We start from the raw sequence: 13,226 nt of genomic DNA on the forward strand, positions 1-13,226 counted from the left end.
GGTCAGTTAATACAGCAATCACTTTCTCAAAACAGCCTAGATCACATTTTCAGAGCTTAGAGATAAAGAGGTAAAGATTATCAGGTAAAACAAAGATTTATTGAGACAGCCTCAACAACAAAAGCTGAAAACAGACACTAGGAAAACACAGCCCAAGATATTTTACTCTTCTCCAGCAAGACTGAGATAGGTACCTGGAGAAGAAACCAGTATCTATATTCCACTATTATAAGACAGACAATCTCAGATGTAGGACTTCTGCACTAATGTGGTTCCCAATTTCATTAGTGCTGCCTTGAGACTTTTTGCTATCAGGAAGCAGATCTAAAGAAATACTGCCAAGAACAGTTAGGAAATTTTGCCAGGAAAAGAGCTGACCACATAGGCTCTGTGTACAGATGAGCATTTCCTCCCAAGCCATCAGTATCTCAGGCCAAGCATATCACCAAACACTCAGGAAAAGTAATAGATAACAATAGGAAGAGTTGAATGTGTTGAAATACCAGGTCAATTTTTGGCAGATACTTAATTGCAGGAACCTGTTCTTTATATGTTCACTGCACTTTAACCAGCCTCAGCTCTTCCCTTACACAGGAGAGCATATAAATTTTTAAAAGAAAGGCAACCAGACAAGCAAATTGTCAGGTAAGAGGAAGAAGCAGTTTATGTTGTATCCTCACAGTCAGTTCTACCACACCCAACCTCCCTAAGAATGTACTTCCTGGCTGTGTTTTTGTTTTCTGATAAAAATATAAAATGTGCAATAAATGTGGGAAATGCACATTTTCCATCTCCAGAAGCAGAACACATTTCTTGTAAACCACGGATTGCCACCTTCCACAACTCCAGACAGATGAGTAGCTCACAAAAATCAAAAAGCAGCCCTTTACTGAGGTTTGGCTTACTTAGACAAACAAATCAGAAACATCCTGGGAACAAAGCACCATGTGTCTTAATAATCTTACTCGGAACCAAGCCAGAGTCTCTTCTGTCTCTACTGCAACCAGTGAAATAAATGGTGAGCCTACATCCACATCAATAAAAGCTATTCAACAGTTCCAAGAATCATAAGTTATCAGGGAAACACTATTAGTGTGCTAAATATTTAGTGTCATTTGGCCTTCAGTAAAAAGGAATTGCTTCGATTAGCTAGTTAAATTGGGTCAGATATGCCAGACCTTCCCGAGATCATAGGAGAGAAAAATTAGTCAGAGCAGGGATGCTTTTGTGAAATTACCTACTGAACTCTCCAGACAATGAAATTATGCTCCAGGCAGATGAAGTAGGTTTCAAAGACTAGAGCCTCCCCCTAGGAATTTTCTAACTTGGAGTGCCCCTTCCAGAAGGGCACAAGTGCCACAGAAAGCATCACACTGCTTGCTAAATGCCTCTCACCTACTTTATGCTCAAGCACTGGCTGAACACATGCCACCATTACAAGCCCAGGGCATTTAATCCCCATGTGAGATGACTCAGTCAATGCCAACCAAAGAGCATTGCCAGGCAGTCACATCAGCCTGATCTGAAGGGCCAGAATATCTCATCAGCAACTCTTTCTCCTCTCTTATAATCAAAGTGAAAATTAACTGGAAACAGTACTATCAGGTTCCCTGCACAAATAAAAAATGTTATACCCAAGGCAGGGTCACTTGCAGTAAGAGGTGCAGATGACAGCATCTTCAACACAATCTAGACACAATTAGCTGTTCACATAAAGGGGGACCATTTCACCTTTGCATATCCTAATAAGAAATTCAATTCTGTTTCCTGCTGGCTGTTGTGCGCATGGTACCTTCATCAACAGCTTCCAGCTCTCATGCTGGAAGGGAGAGTGAGTTCATCCCCACTCAGGTCCTCTGGCCTGTCTCGGTTTTGCAGGACCGTCCTCGTTTACTCTGCTGCTCCTTGCAAGGAGGCTCCTTCAATTCCCACACTTTCACCCTCACCACGAGCAGCAGTAAGGCAGGCTGGACAGCAGGTTCATCCAGTTACATAGAAGCCCTCTTGGTTTTCTTCCTTTCCTACAGATCCTAATGCTGCCTCCACTTTCATCTCAACTACTGCCATCTCTCCAGCTCCATCCTCAGCTGGGACAGGCTGCGATGACAGCTCTTCCCCTTGAAGGGTCACTGCCAGCTCAGAACCATCTCATCACCGTCTGTGAGGCAGACAGCCCATCCCCCATGTGTACAGCCCTTTTTCCTAACAAAGACTGTCACCTGTGCTAGGGTGACACTTGTGCCCGAGCTGCCAGAACTGAGGACCAAGGCAGGGAAGTCATGGTGAGAGCATAACATTGTCAGAACTGCTATCATTCTTTCCAGTATGCAGGGTCAAATGTTCAGGTACCAACCTGGTGACTATTCATTCGATTTGGGGCACACCTACTCAGTTCACAGACAAGTGCACAGTGCATGACCCAGAACACCAGCATCAAACAAGACAAAGAATAACCAGCACAGTGGTAAGAATTCACTTTGTCTTAGCAAATGGCTTTTCAGCCTCAGACTATTACCATGCTAAATCAGTTTTACCTCAAGCTTGACTACGTCATTATTTGTATCACACACAGTAACCACCAGAACTGAATGAGCATGTTTATTCAAACACAAGTTACACATAACCCTTCAAGAAGTACATTGCAACTAAGCCTTTGCATATCAGATTTTTTCATTTAGCTTGTCTACAAGACATACTTTGCCAAAACAGCATAATCAGACTAATTAAATGGTTACAACAGAAAACTGCATGTGATGAAAAAAAAACAGTTTAAGAACAAAGACCTTACAGAGAACATATTACTGGATTACAGCCCAGCATGGATCATTCAGAAAATGACAGGAGGAAGTTTTATCCAACAGAACACAAGTATACAGCATCATTAGTATAAATTTTCCATTAATAATTATTAAAAAATAGAAAAACTGTTAACATCAAATATTACTTTGCTAGCCACTATACCTATAAGGTAAAACCATAAATGGACTAACTCTGCTTAGGAGGTGGAAAACTTTAAGTCTCTAGAATTAACTAGAGCCCAATTCAGCAAACTACTTATGCATGTGCTTAAGCCCCACCAACACTAGGAAGGCTTACACATGTTGAAGTATTATAATTAACATTGAGAGATTTCAGCATGCATCAACAGTGAAGTGCAGCCAAACACTTGCACTGAATCAGGATTAAAAGTACAAGTTACATACATACTATAAAAATAATGATCCTCCTCTCTCAATCTATTGTTCTATCACATGAAAAAACCCTACTGGGTACAAGAAAAACTGACAGTCCCCTGAAGAAGCACAGCTTTTCATGTTTTATTACACAACTCCAAAAGTATGCACAAATCAGTGCCAGGGATAATCTATCATAGCTCTACTCTCCAACCTCAGTCTTTCAGAACAACGGAATTTACCAGATTTGCACCAGTATAGTATTCTAACTCTCTATGCAATTTGTAAGTTCAAGATCAAGACACTTGTTTCTTCAGATCCTTCCCCAAGTGATCAATAGATTCACAGAACTATACAGCTGTACAATAATGTCAGTGACTATATACAATCCTGCACAAGATACTGGAACAAAGCCGCAAAGTTACATAAATAAATGTTCAACTTCAAAAATATTTCTCTTGCATTTAAGTGTTACTAAAAACACAACCACAATCTCTGCAATTTTGACCTGTATCAGCCCTCTCTGAAATTAAAAAAAAAATCCCAATGAATTGCTTTTGTCTAGAAGTTATCTGTATGGCTGTTTAAATCACTCGCCATCGCTATGAAATACAGAAAATACAGGTAGCCAGGAAAATGTTCCACATACTTGGGAATGAAGCATTCCCTTTTGGTTGGAAAAATTTGATTGCTGGGTTAGGGGCTTTTTTACTCTTACATAACCCACTATATAATAGTGAACAAAATACTTTTGTTTCATAGAAACAACTAACATTTGCCCACACCAGGCAAATGCTCTATTTACAGATAGATTAGGACTGCCTGACTGACAGTGAGTGTAAAGTTGCTGAACTCCAAGAAACATGGAGCCTAAAACGGCGACACTCTCTGCTGAATCGCCTTCCCTTTGAGGATACGTCTTATCTGGAGAAGAGAAAAAGACATACATCAGTATTCATCATCTTGAAGTGAGTCCTGAAAAAACCCCACCCTAGATCCAGTTTTGCATTCATTTATCCAAGCCTAGGTCCTGAGCTCAGTTACACCAGAAGTGATCCCACTTTACAGTATTTAAACGAATGAAAGGCAACAGTCAGCAACTCAGCCGCACTTAAGTTACTAGTCTTAGTCAAGAGTCAGTGTTTTCATCAAGTAGGAAAAAGGGATTTTCTCCCTCTGTTACTCGGGCCTAAGAACTGTCATTACTAATTCTGATAAAAGCAGTAAAAGCATGAACTCAGGCCATAGTAAGATGAGCAAGAGAAGGAGTATTGCCTCCAGTATGTTGCAGGGTTACAGAAACAAAGACTGTCTTGACAGGTAAAAGCTTTTAAGATGGAAAAAATAGAAGCCGCACGTGAAACCTAAAATTTCAGAGCTGTATATTCTGATCTTGGTGTTGAAGCTGAAGATATAAAGAATAAAATGGTATTTGCTAAATCCTTTCCTTAAAAGCTGCAACTCAAAAGCCCAAAGAAAGTTCTGGAGTAAAACGCAGCTTTTGTGTGGACAGGGACAGATGGAAGGAGAGGGCTGTTGTGAATTTTTTACCTGTTCCCCTACAAGGCCATCAGGAACCAGATGAACTGGCTGCTCATTCTCCAGGTTCCTGGCACTGGGATCGGCTCCCTTGCGCATGAGCAGGCGCACAGCATCCAGCTGGCTCACGCGGTACTGCAGGCTGGCAGCCACGTGCAGGGCTGTGTTGCCGTTGTAAGCCTGGGGACCACAAAGCAACTCCATGAAGGAAAAGTGGGGGCATGAGCCTCTCTTTATCTATCTGTACTATGGAAAAAATCACCATACCTTTGCATTAACAAAAGAGAGATAGTTGGGCAGCTCCAAAAAGAGACGAATGAGCTCCAGGTTTGCTTCTTCTGCTGCCAAATGTAAAGCAGAGCGACCACTTTTGCGATCCTATCAAAAAAAGAAACTGTTTAGTCTTCCCTGCAGGTGCTTCACCTATCCAGGGGAAACATGCAGACAAATAAAAAAGTAAGAAAGCAAAGTAAGTGCAGACTGTTGAGCAAACATACTTGCACTACAATTCATCAAAAGTGAATCTGAATACACATATTTTAATATCAACATGTAACGAACAATGGAACCTGATCTCATCTGCGGGTAAGCTTACATAATGTAATATTTGATATTTTGGCTAAGTAATGGTCTGGCACGGCACAGACCTGAACTGCACAGCTAAGCAGTTTTTAATTAAAAATTTGCAGCTCAAGAACAAGGTGTCATCAGCACCCTACTACTATGGGTACCTCAGAGTGCTCCAAACATACTCTTACTTTTACAACACTCACTCACTGCAGCCAGCGTAGCATCATTCTTAGTCTAGAGATTAGACTGTCACCTCCCTCCTTCCCCAGGGTTCGTTTGCATTGATAATATCCTGCTCTGAATAAATGGAGCATTCTCATCCCATCAGGGTAAATTAAGCTGTAGGGAAGCTTTCAAATTAGTCTTCTTCCCTTGTAATAAATGCAGCGTGGGAGAAAGGGACACAGTCTGCTTCCACATTCTCTCTGGATCTGACACTTCAGACCAAGACATTTTACTTACTTTCGCTTCAACAGAGGCTCCCATCTGTATCAGGATCTTGATGGTTTCTACCAGGCTCTTGTTTCTCAGCAGAAGCTCCTGGACCTCAGGGGAGTGAGGTGGCTGACAGTTCTGCAGTTCATGCAGCACACCATTATGGGCCAGAACTGCACAGTGCAATGCTGTCAAACCTGAACATCAAAAAAAAAAACCCCATAAAAATCATCACAAATGAACAAGTACAATACAGAAGTATTGACTAGCTACTTGTTTCAGAGGTTGGATAAAGAAGCTTCTACCCCCATCAAGCCCAGGAATGATTCTGTATTTGTAGGTGACAGTGACTGGTCCCAAGCAGCCTGAGATCTGGACTGTCCATCAACAGAACAGTGAAGCAGCAGCCTACTGTGAGCTCTCAGCCAGCTGATGATGAAAGAATCAATTTCTAATATAGTTTTGTACAAACCATACATTAGAAAGAGCTGGTTTATGAAAAAAGGGTCCAAACAGAATAGCTTTCTACTGCCAGATTCTGGCTACTGTATCCACTGACAACACTGGCAGTCCAATGTTTTAACAATGGCCAGTTACAACCTATGCTCTTCATGCCAAACACGGCAATCACATGTAAGAGGAAAGCGCTCCTGACAGACACAGAATAATCATGTTTTCACCTGACAGATATGTCAATTACACCTGTAAATTTCCACCTGAAAAGGAAATATTGCATTTTATTGCCTTCCCATCAGTAGCTATAAAACACTGTACTATCCAGTAACTCTGTAAATTATAAACTCTTAACTGCTCACCATCATAGTTTGTTGCCTCAAGGTCCACATACTGATTGCTTCCCATAGCTCCCTTTTGGATTGCCTACAAAAGTGGGAACAGGTACACATTTACACCTTATCCAAACCAGATACTGCTTCAAATTTGCTTATTGTCTTACTGCAATAGCTATAATAAAGGTGCAATAAATAACAGCATTCCTGGAAGTGTTCAAGGCCACACTGAATGGACCTCTGAGCAATCTGGTCTAGTGAAAGGTGTCACTGAGCACAGCAGGGGCAACAGAATTAGAAAATCTTTGAAGTCCTTCCCAACCCAAACCATTCAATGATCCAATGATTAAGAGGAGACTTACTGTTTTGGTTTGGTAAACTAGATGATTCCCCCCAAATTACTCAAAAATGTTGATGAGAACCTTAATGAGAAATTCAGTCCCACTTTAAGGTCTATGTGTAGACAGACTCACAAGGCTACCCAGAGAGAAAGATAACGGAAGGATTTTTTTGGTGTGGTGGTGTTTCCAGAGCTCCCCAACACAGCTAAGGGTAAGAATCAATGGTTGGGGCAGAGCTGTGCCTGCCTGGCTCTTACCTGGAGGACCTGGGCATGCCCCTTCTCAGCGCAGACATGCAGCGGCGTCCTGCCCCAGCAGTCTGTGGTGTTCACTTGAGCCCCCAAGCTAACCAGGTCCTGCACAATGAGATGCTGATTGGCAGCCACAGCAACCTGGAAAGCACTCTGCAAACATCAAGAAGAAAATTTAAGCTATTAGTCATCTGATCTCTAACAGGAAAGAGCAACTCAAACAAATAAAAACCCTAGCTACCTGGTATTATTTAAGCAGTGATTATGAATACTAGGAAGCCAGGACAAATGAAGCAGAGCACATAGTTTTACCAGCTCAAGGTGATCCCAAGAAGTATTAATAGCTCAAGGTTAATATTAGTATGCAGGCTAAATCTTGGGGTTAATATTAAATAAGCATTTCACCACATTTTTCCCAGGCTTCAGACATGCAGAAGCAATCAGGTGCAGAAAGCAGGTGCAAAGATTTTTTTCAGAACCTCACCTGGCCATTGTGCTCTTTAATATCCAGCATGTGCAGGGCAGCCATCTTCCTTGCAAGAACATAGGAGAGTGCTCGACGGCCCTGGGCCACAGCAATGTGGAGGAAGCTGCAAGAAAGAGAGGCAACAGAGTTACACCACCAGACACAAACCAGGGCTCAAGACAGCAGAGAGCCAAATGTCTAGAAGAGGTATTATGCTGCCAGCCTCAGACCTCCCCTGTGTAACTAAGGCAGAAACACGGGTATTTTCTTACCAGGGCAATTTAAAGCATCTAAATTAGAATGTTCTCCTCCCATTTTAACCAAGTCTAACCATAAGCACCTGAAATTAGAAAACACATCTACTCAAGTGTGCTGGAGCTCTGCATGGCAGCCATCAGCAACACCACACCTTTCCCTTGATCAGCCAAACCACTGCACTTGTGACACAAACACCGCTATTGAACTCCTTCACTATAACCCACAGTCTGCCAAAACCCAAACAGAAACACTCCCCAACCTCCCACAGAAGAAACCCCAAGATCAACGGCACTCACGTGTCTCCATCGGCGTCCTTTGCAAGGAACTGGTCTTGAGAGATGTTAGCCAGTTTGTTCTCCTCCTGTTCCACTTGCCACTGAAAAAATGACTTGCCCAGCTGCGTCGTGCTCCTGGCAACATTTTGGTCAGGCAGGGAGACATTCAGAGTAGCCAAAGAGATGCTGCGCTCCAGACTACCGCAGAGGTTGCTGGAGAGCAAGCTGAAGTTTGGGGCGTGAGGGGCAGCCTCAGCCTGCGGGTGGGCGCTGCTCAGTGGCTGGAGGGGAGCGGAGATGCTGTCCGAGCCTTCCGAGTCGTTCAGGAGGGAAGAGAAGCTCTGCGACGGGCAGTACGGCAGCTCGTGGCTCTCAAAGGTGTTCTGCTGGTAGGCAGGAGACTGGTCACTGGCAACAAAGGGCCTGTAGTCCAGGGAGGCATCTGAAGGGTAACTCTGTGACAAATCTTGGCTCTGGGACGCAGGGAACTGGTAATGCTGCGGCGGATCAAGCATATGCTGGCTGGTGTGGTCTTGGAATGCTTGGTACTTCTGGGACGGGGAGAAAGCCTGTGTTCCTAGGCTGTCCTGGTACTGCTCAGCAGGAGAGCCGTGGCTGGAGACTGAGTGCAACCAGCTCACCTGCACCGTGTTCAGGGAAATGGGGCTCGACTCGTTCTTGATGTTTATAATGTTCTGGAGCAGATCAGAACTGCCCTCGTGCTTTGGGTCGCTTTTATGGGTCTCCTCCATGCTATCCATAGAAGTTGGTGTCTGGGGTGGGGTCTGATGGATGGGGAAAAAAACAACACAAGGCAAATCAAAACAAGCCCCAGAAAATTAAAGGTATAGTTGTATCTGGTAGTTTCTGATCATACAAAGCAAACTGAAAAATAAAGGCACGGAAAAAATTACTACAAACTTACCAGGAGATGTGGGTGAACATTTGCTTGGCGTTTGAAAGAAGGTCCATCAGAAAGGAGTTCAGGAGCCTTTCTTTTGCCACTGTGACCCAGGATGCTCTTCAGTTCTGATGAAAATTAAATAAATTTAGAATCCATTTAGAGGTTACTCTTATAATTGATTTAAAATGTTACTGCAGGGTATGTATTAAAAAATGGTCTACCTGTGTATGGTTCGTAGTTCACCAATCCTCCTTGTGCCTGTTAAGAAATATCCAAATTTTTCTGTTATTATAATGTTATTTCTGAAGGAAAACAAACAAAACCAAATAAACACAAAAAACCATCCACCCAAAAAAAAACCCCAACAACAAGAAAGCAGCCATGACTTCCTTCTAATAAACACAGAATATACCTTAGAATAATTCTAGTACGTGGTTGTCTAACCCTAACTTAATTGCTTTTAATTAAGGTTAGAAAATGGAAATCGTTTAATGAAACTTAAATAAAACCCACTGTTTTTCTTTAGGCTTTTCAAGCCATTTGTTATAATACCACAAAACTCCAGAAAATCTAGAGAAATACATTATTCCTTCCAGAGACCAGAGGATTTTTTAGAAACATTAATAACCCAGCCAAGTTTACACTTCTTTAATGCCATGAACTTTTGTATGCAAAAATCTTCCTCTGAAAACACTTATCTAGGAATCTTTCAAACACACACTCACAAAAAAGAATCTAATCAAATCAAAACCACCCTTTAATCTTCTCAGAATTTCCTGTAATTTTTGTCCTTTCTGACTGAAAGGGCCTAGCTTTACACTGTGCTTTACACAGAGAGGCGCAATAGCATGACAAACAAATCTGAGAAAAATCCCTAACCCTTCCAATGAATGATCTCATTCCAGCCAACACGGAATTTCTGTGGTTTCGCAACACAAATCTATCTTTATCCAGACTCTCTTTCGAAAATAAAGTTTAGTAAGAACATTTTAAAATGCCTCCTTCTCTCATGGCAAACCTTTTTTCTGATTTCTTCCCAGCTGCGTTTTTCCATTATGTGTTGAAAAGGAAAAACACTGATACCATCCACAGCAAACAAAGCAGAAGCTCATTTCTAGCATTACCACAAAGCGCTTTCTTGCCAACAACCATTAAAATCAAACCTGTCAGCGCAGAAAGCTGCCGATTACCTTGCTTTCCTCAGTGGCAGGACCCGAGGACATCTGCTTGCTGCTCCTGAAGTGCAGCAGGAGCTCCTTCACGGAGTTCTTCACACGGACCCCTTGGAAAGGTCCTCTGTGCTGCTTTCCCCCCCCCATGTGTTGTTCAACTGTGGAGACACGAAAACAAAACCCGAACTTAAGCCACCCGTTTCGTTCACGTTTAACAAATAATAAACACAGAAAAAAGAGCCAAACAAACTAGAAACTCTCGTGGAAAGGCACTCAAAGCCTGGTTTAGCAGAGAGGAGCCAGACAGCTGCTCCGCGTACCCCTTCGCCATCCCAGGGGCGTGCGCCTCCTCCGCTGCCCCGGCGACCGCCCTGCCGCTCCCGCTCCACGGATGGGAGCACCGCGGCACCGGGCACGAAGCGCCGGCCAAACGCGTCCGCCTCTCACCGCTTCGGCCGCCTTCCCACACGGGAGGATCGGCGGCCAGCTTCGCCCCCGAGGGGACGGAGCGGGACCCGCGGCTCCGCGCTCTCCCCGCCACCCCCCGGGGCCGGGGCCGCCGCGGGGACCCGCCGTACCTTGCAGCGCGGGGCGGGGGCCGCCCCGGGGGTCCCTCCGGCCGCCGCCGCGGCTGCTCACCGAGAGGTCCGAGTCGGATCCCGGCGAGCCCGGGGCGGAGGAGTGCGCCGGCGAGCAGCTCCCCTCGCTGGAGTGGGGCGAGGCCCCGTAGAAGTAGGCGAGATTGATGGGGCTGCTGAGGGCGCCGCCGTCGCCGCCATCGGCCGCCGCGTCCCGGCTGCTCTCCACGATCATGGCGGTGCGGCGCGGCGGGCGGCGGCGCGGGGCGGCGGGCGGCGGAGCGGGCGCGGGCACGGCCAGGGCTGGGCGGGCGGCGCGGCGGCTCTGGGGGCGCGGGGCCGCGGCCGCGCTTATACCGGGTCCGCCCCCCGCGGGAGGGGCCGCGCCGGGCGGGGCCGCGCTTCCCGTAAGGGCGGCGGGAGGGGCCTGCCCGTGAGGGAGTCGTGGTCTGGCGTGCCGCCTCACGCCTCGGCGGACAAGCTTGTCCCTGTGGGCTTCGCGGGGTAACCGGGTATCCCGAGTTGGAAAGGCTCCATCAGGACCATCGAGTCCAAGTCCCGGCCCTGCCCAGGACACCCCCAGGATCACACGTGAGCCTGAGAGCGCTGTCCGGGTGCAGTCCTGTGAGCCTTGGCAACCCTCGCTCACAAGGCACACTGCCACTGATGGAGCTGCAGAGGTGGGAAGGAGCTGAACCTCCCTCGGCCTCCCACCGCTGCTGGTGCCACCTCATGTCCCCGTTGGCAGGCATCCCTCACGCTTCACCCCAGTCCTGCCCGTCCTTGGCTCCAAGACACAGGCATGGAAGCACAGAGACTTTTTGGCCACGTGCATCCCATGAGCAGCATCCAGCGAGAAGGGGAACGTGAGCAGTTACTCACGATGGAGATGAGTCATCTGTGCTCCTCTTACCGGCCTGGAGTAGACAGGGACAGACAAGGAGTGATTTCGGTTGTAGCTTACACCATACTGCAGTGGCAAAAGCCTCTCGGTCGAGGCCACCTCGACCTTCTTCTTGGGGAGAAGTGGGAAAGCAACACGATGCCAAAACAAAAAGTGGGCGAAACTGTGCGATTACTGTTAACATCACTATTACCAATGTTCACAGGGAGGCTTCTTGGGTTTCTACTTTTCAAACAAATATTTCTGCTTTCCCATTTCCACTGAAGTCACCATCTTCTAAAATACAAGCGAGCAATTTTGCCCACAAGGTTGAGATTAGGATGTTTCTAGTACTGTGGCTGGCCCAATAAATATGTAGTAAAACAACATGGTCTTTCTAAAGTATATTATGCAAAAAGAAAGTAATTTATATGTTTTAATTGTATTGAATAGCAAGGGTCAGGTGCAATATGAAGTTATATTAATCAGCCCACGAGGAGGCAGGAGGGAATTGCTTTATATTATTCAAATATTTCTCCCACCGTCAAGTGAACAAAGGGTTTTGCTGAGAACTGTCTAGGCAGGTTTCTACTCCAAAGACTGTTGTTTTACACCATAGATTGAATCTATGCAGCCAGAGTGAAATTTGCAAGTAGAACCCATAAAACAAAATCAGATGCCAAGTAGTGGCAGAAATACCCCAAGAAAGGCAAAAATTCACTTGATCCCTGAGCAGAAAGTCACCCCCAAGCACACCTTCTCCCTCATTTAACAAAGCACTTTACACTAGTGAGGATTTATTAAATCAGGCTGTGTGTTTTAAACAAGCAAAGAGATGGTTCCCTGTTCTTCAAGCCTTAGACCTCAGTTATCATACCTTAACCTTAGGCAGATGCCTTTATCCTCATTGAAAAGCACTTGGTGCTCAGAGATCCTGGAGCCCACGAATGCTCTTTGCACATTCAGTGGCTGTGAGGAGGACCCACAACTCAGCTTTCCAAAGTGGATCCAACTGATGGATCTTTGTGTTCTTGTCCCTGCCAGGGAGCAGGGATCAGAGCCCACACTCATTTCAACCTCACAGGAGGCTCTACAATTACTACAAAATGCATCTTGTCTTTCAACAAGTGGATGGTAATGCGAATCTGAGAAGTTGATAAGCCAGAAAATTAGATTTGTCTTTACAGTTGCCTGCCATTCCCTTTAAAATGTTGTAAAAGAGATTTCAAACCAAAAGTAGCTTTATCTCATTGTAGTTCTTCTGTGTTGTAGAAGGTTCCTAAACCACATGCAGGCAGGGACAGGCAGCATCTTTATCCTTGCTATTCAATAGTAATTTTGGAATGGATTTAATTGGAGATTAGTCTCTACATATGAATGAAAGCTCTTCTATAAAACAATTTAATGAGTTTGTGTTTGGTTTTTTCCCTAAAGAGGGCATAGAATTTCTTTTTCTCTTCTATTCCAAACTTTCTACTCTCCTGAAGGTTGAATTGCTGACTTGCTCTCCTTGCTCTCCAAGCAAAATCCATTTCAGGCAACAATTTGATACTTCAGCTCATACTTGTTTCATCAGTGACATCTTATTTATCA

At 45.0% G+C, this 13,226-nt stretch overlaps 1 protein-coding gene across 1 annotated transcript; it reads right to left on the reverse strand.

The window, feature by feature from the left end:
• Positions 1–2,675: 2,675 nt before the first annotated feature.
• On the reverse strand, positions 2,676–10,878 carry NFKBIZ (NFKB inhibitor zeta). Its single transcript, XM_084200950.1, has 12 exons — positions 10,751–10,878; positions 10,191–10,330; positions 9,222–9,258; positions 9,022–9,125; positions 8,118–8,881; positions 7,582–7,687; positions 7,104–7,250; positions 6,533–6,596; positions 5,745–5,914; positions 4,980–5,090; positions 4,725–4,892; positions 2,676–4,097 (listed from the first exon to the last, which is right to left on the reverse strand). Exons 2-12 carry the CDS (start codon positions 10,317–10,319, stop codon positions 4,044–4,046), a joined length of 1,854 nt encoding a protein of 617 aa, XP_084057076.1. The 5' UTR covers positions 10,320–10,330; positions 10,751–10,878; the 3' UTR covers positions 2,676–4,043.
• Between the last annotated feature and the right edge of the window lie 2,348 nt (positions 10,879–13,226).

The sequence above is a fragment of the Fringilla coelebs genome (genome assembly GCF_963513975.1).
Source record: "Fringilla coelebs genome assembly, chromosome: 2".
Taxonomy (NCBI): domain Eukaryota; kingdom Metazoa; phylum Chordata; class Aves; order Passeriformes; family Fringillidae; genus Fringilla; species Fringilla coelebs.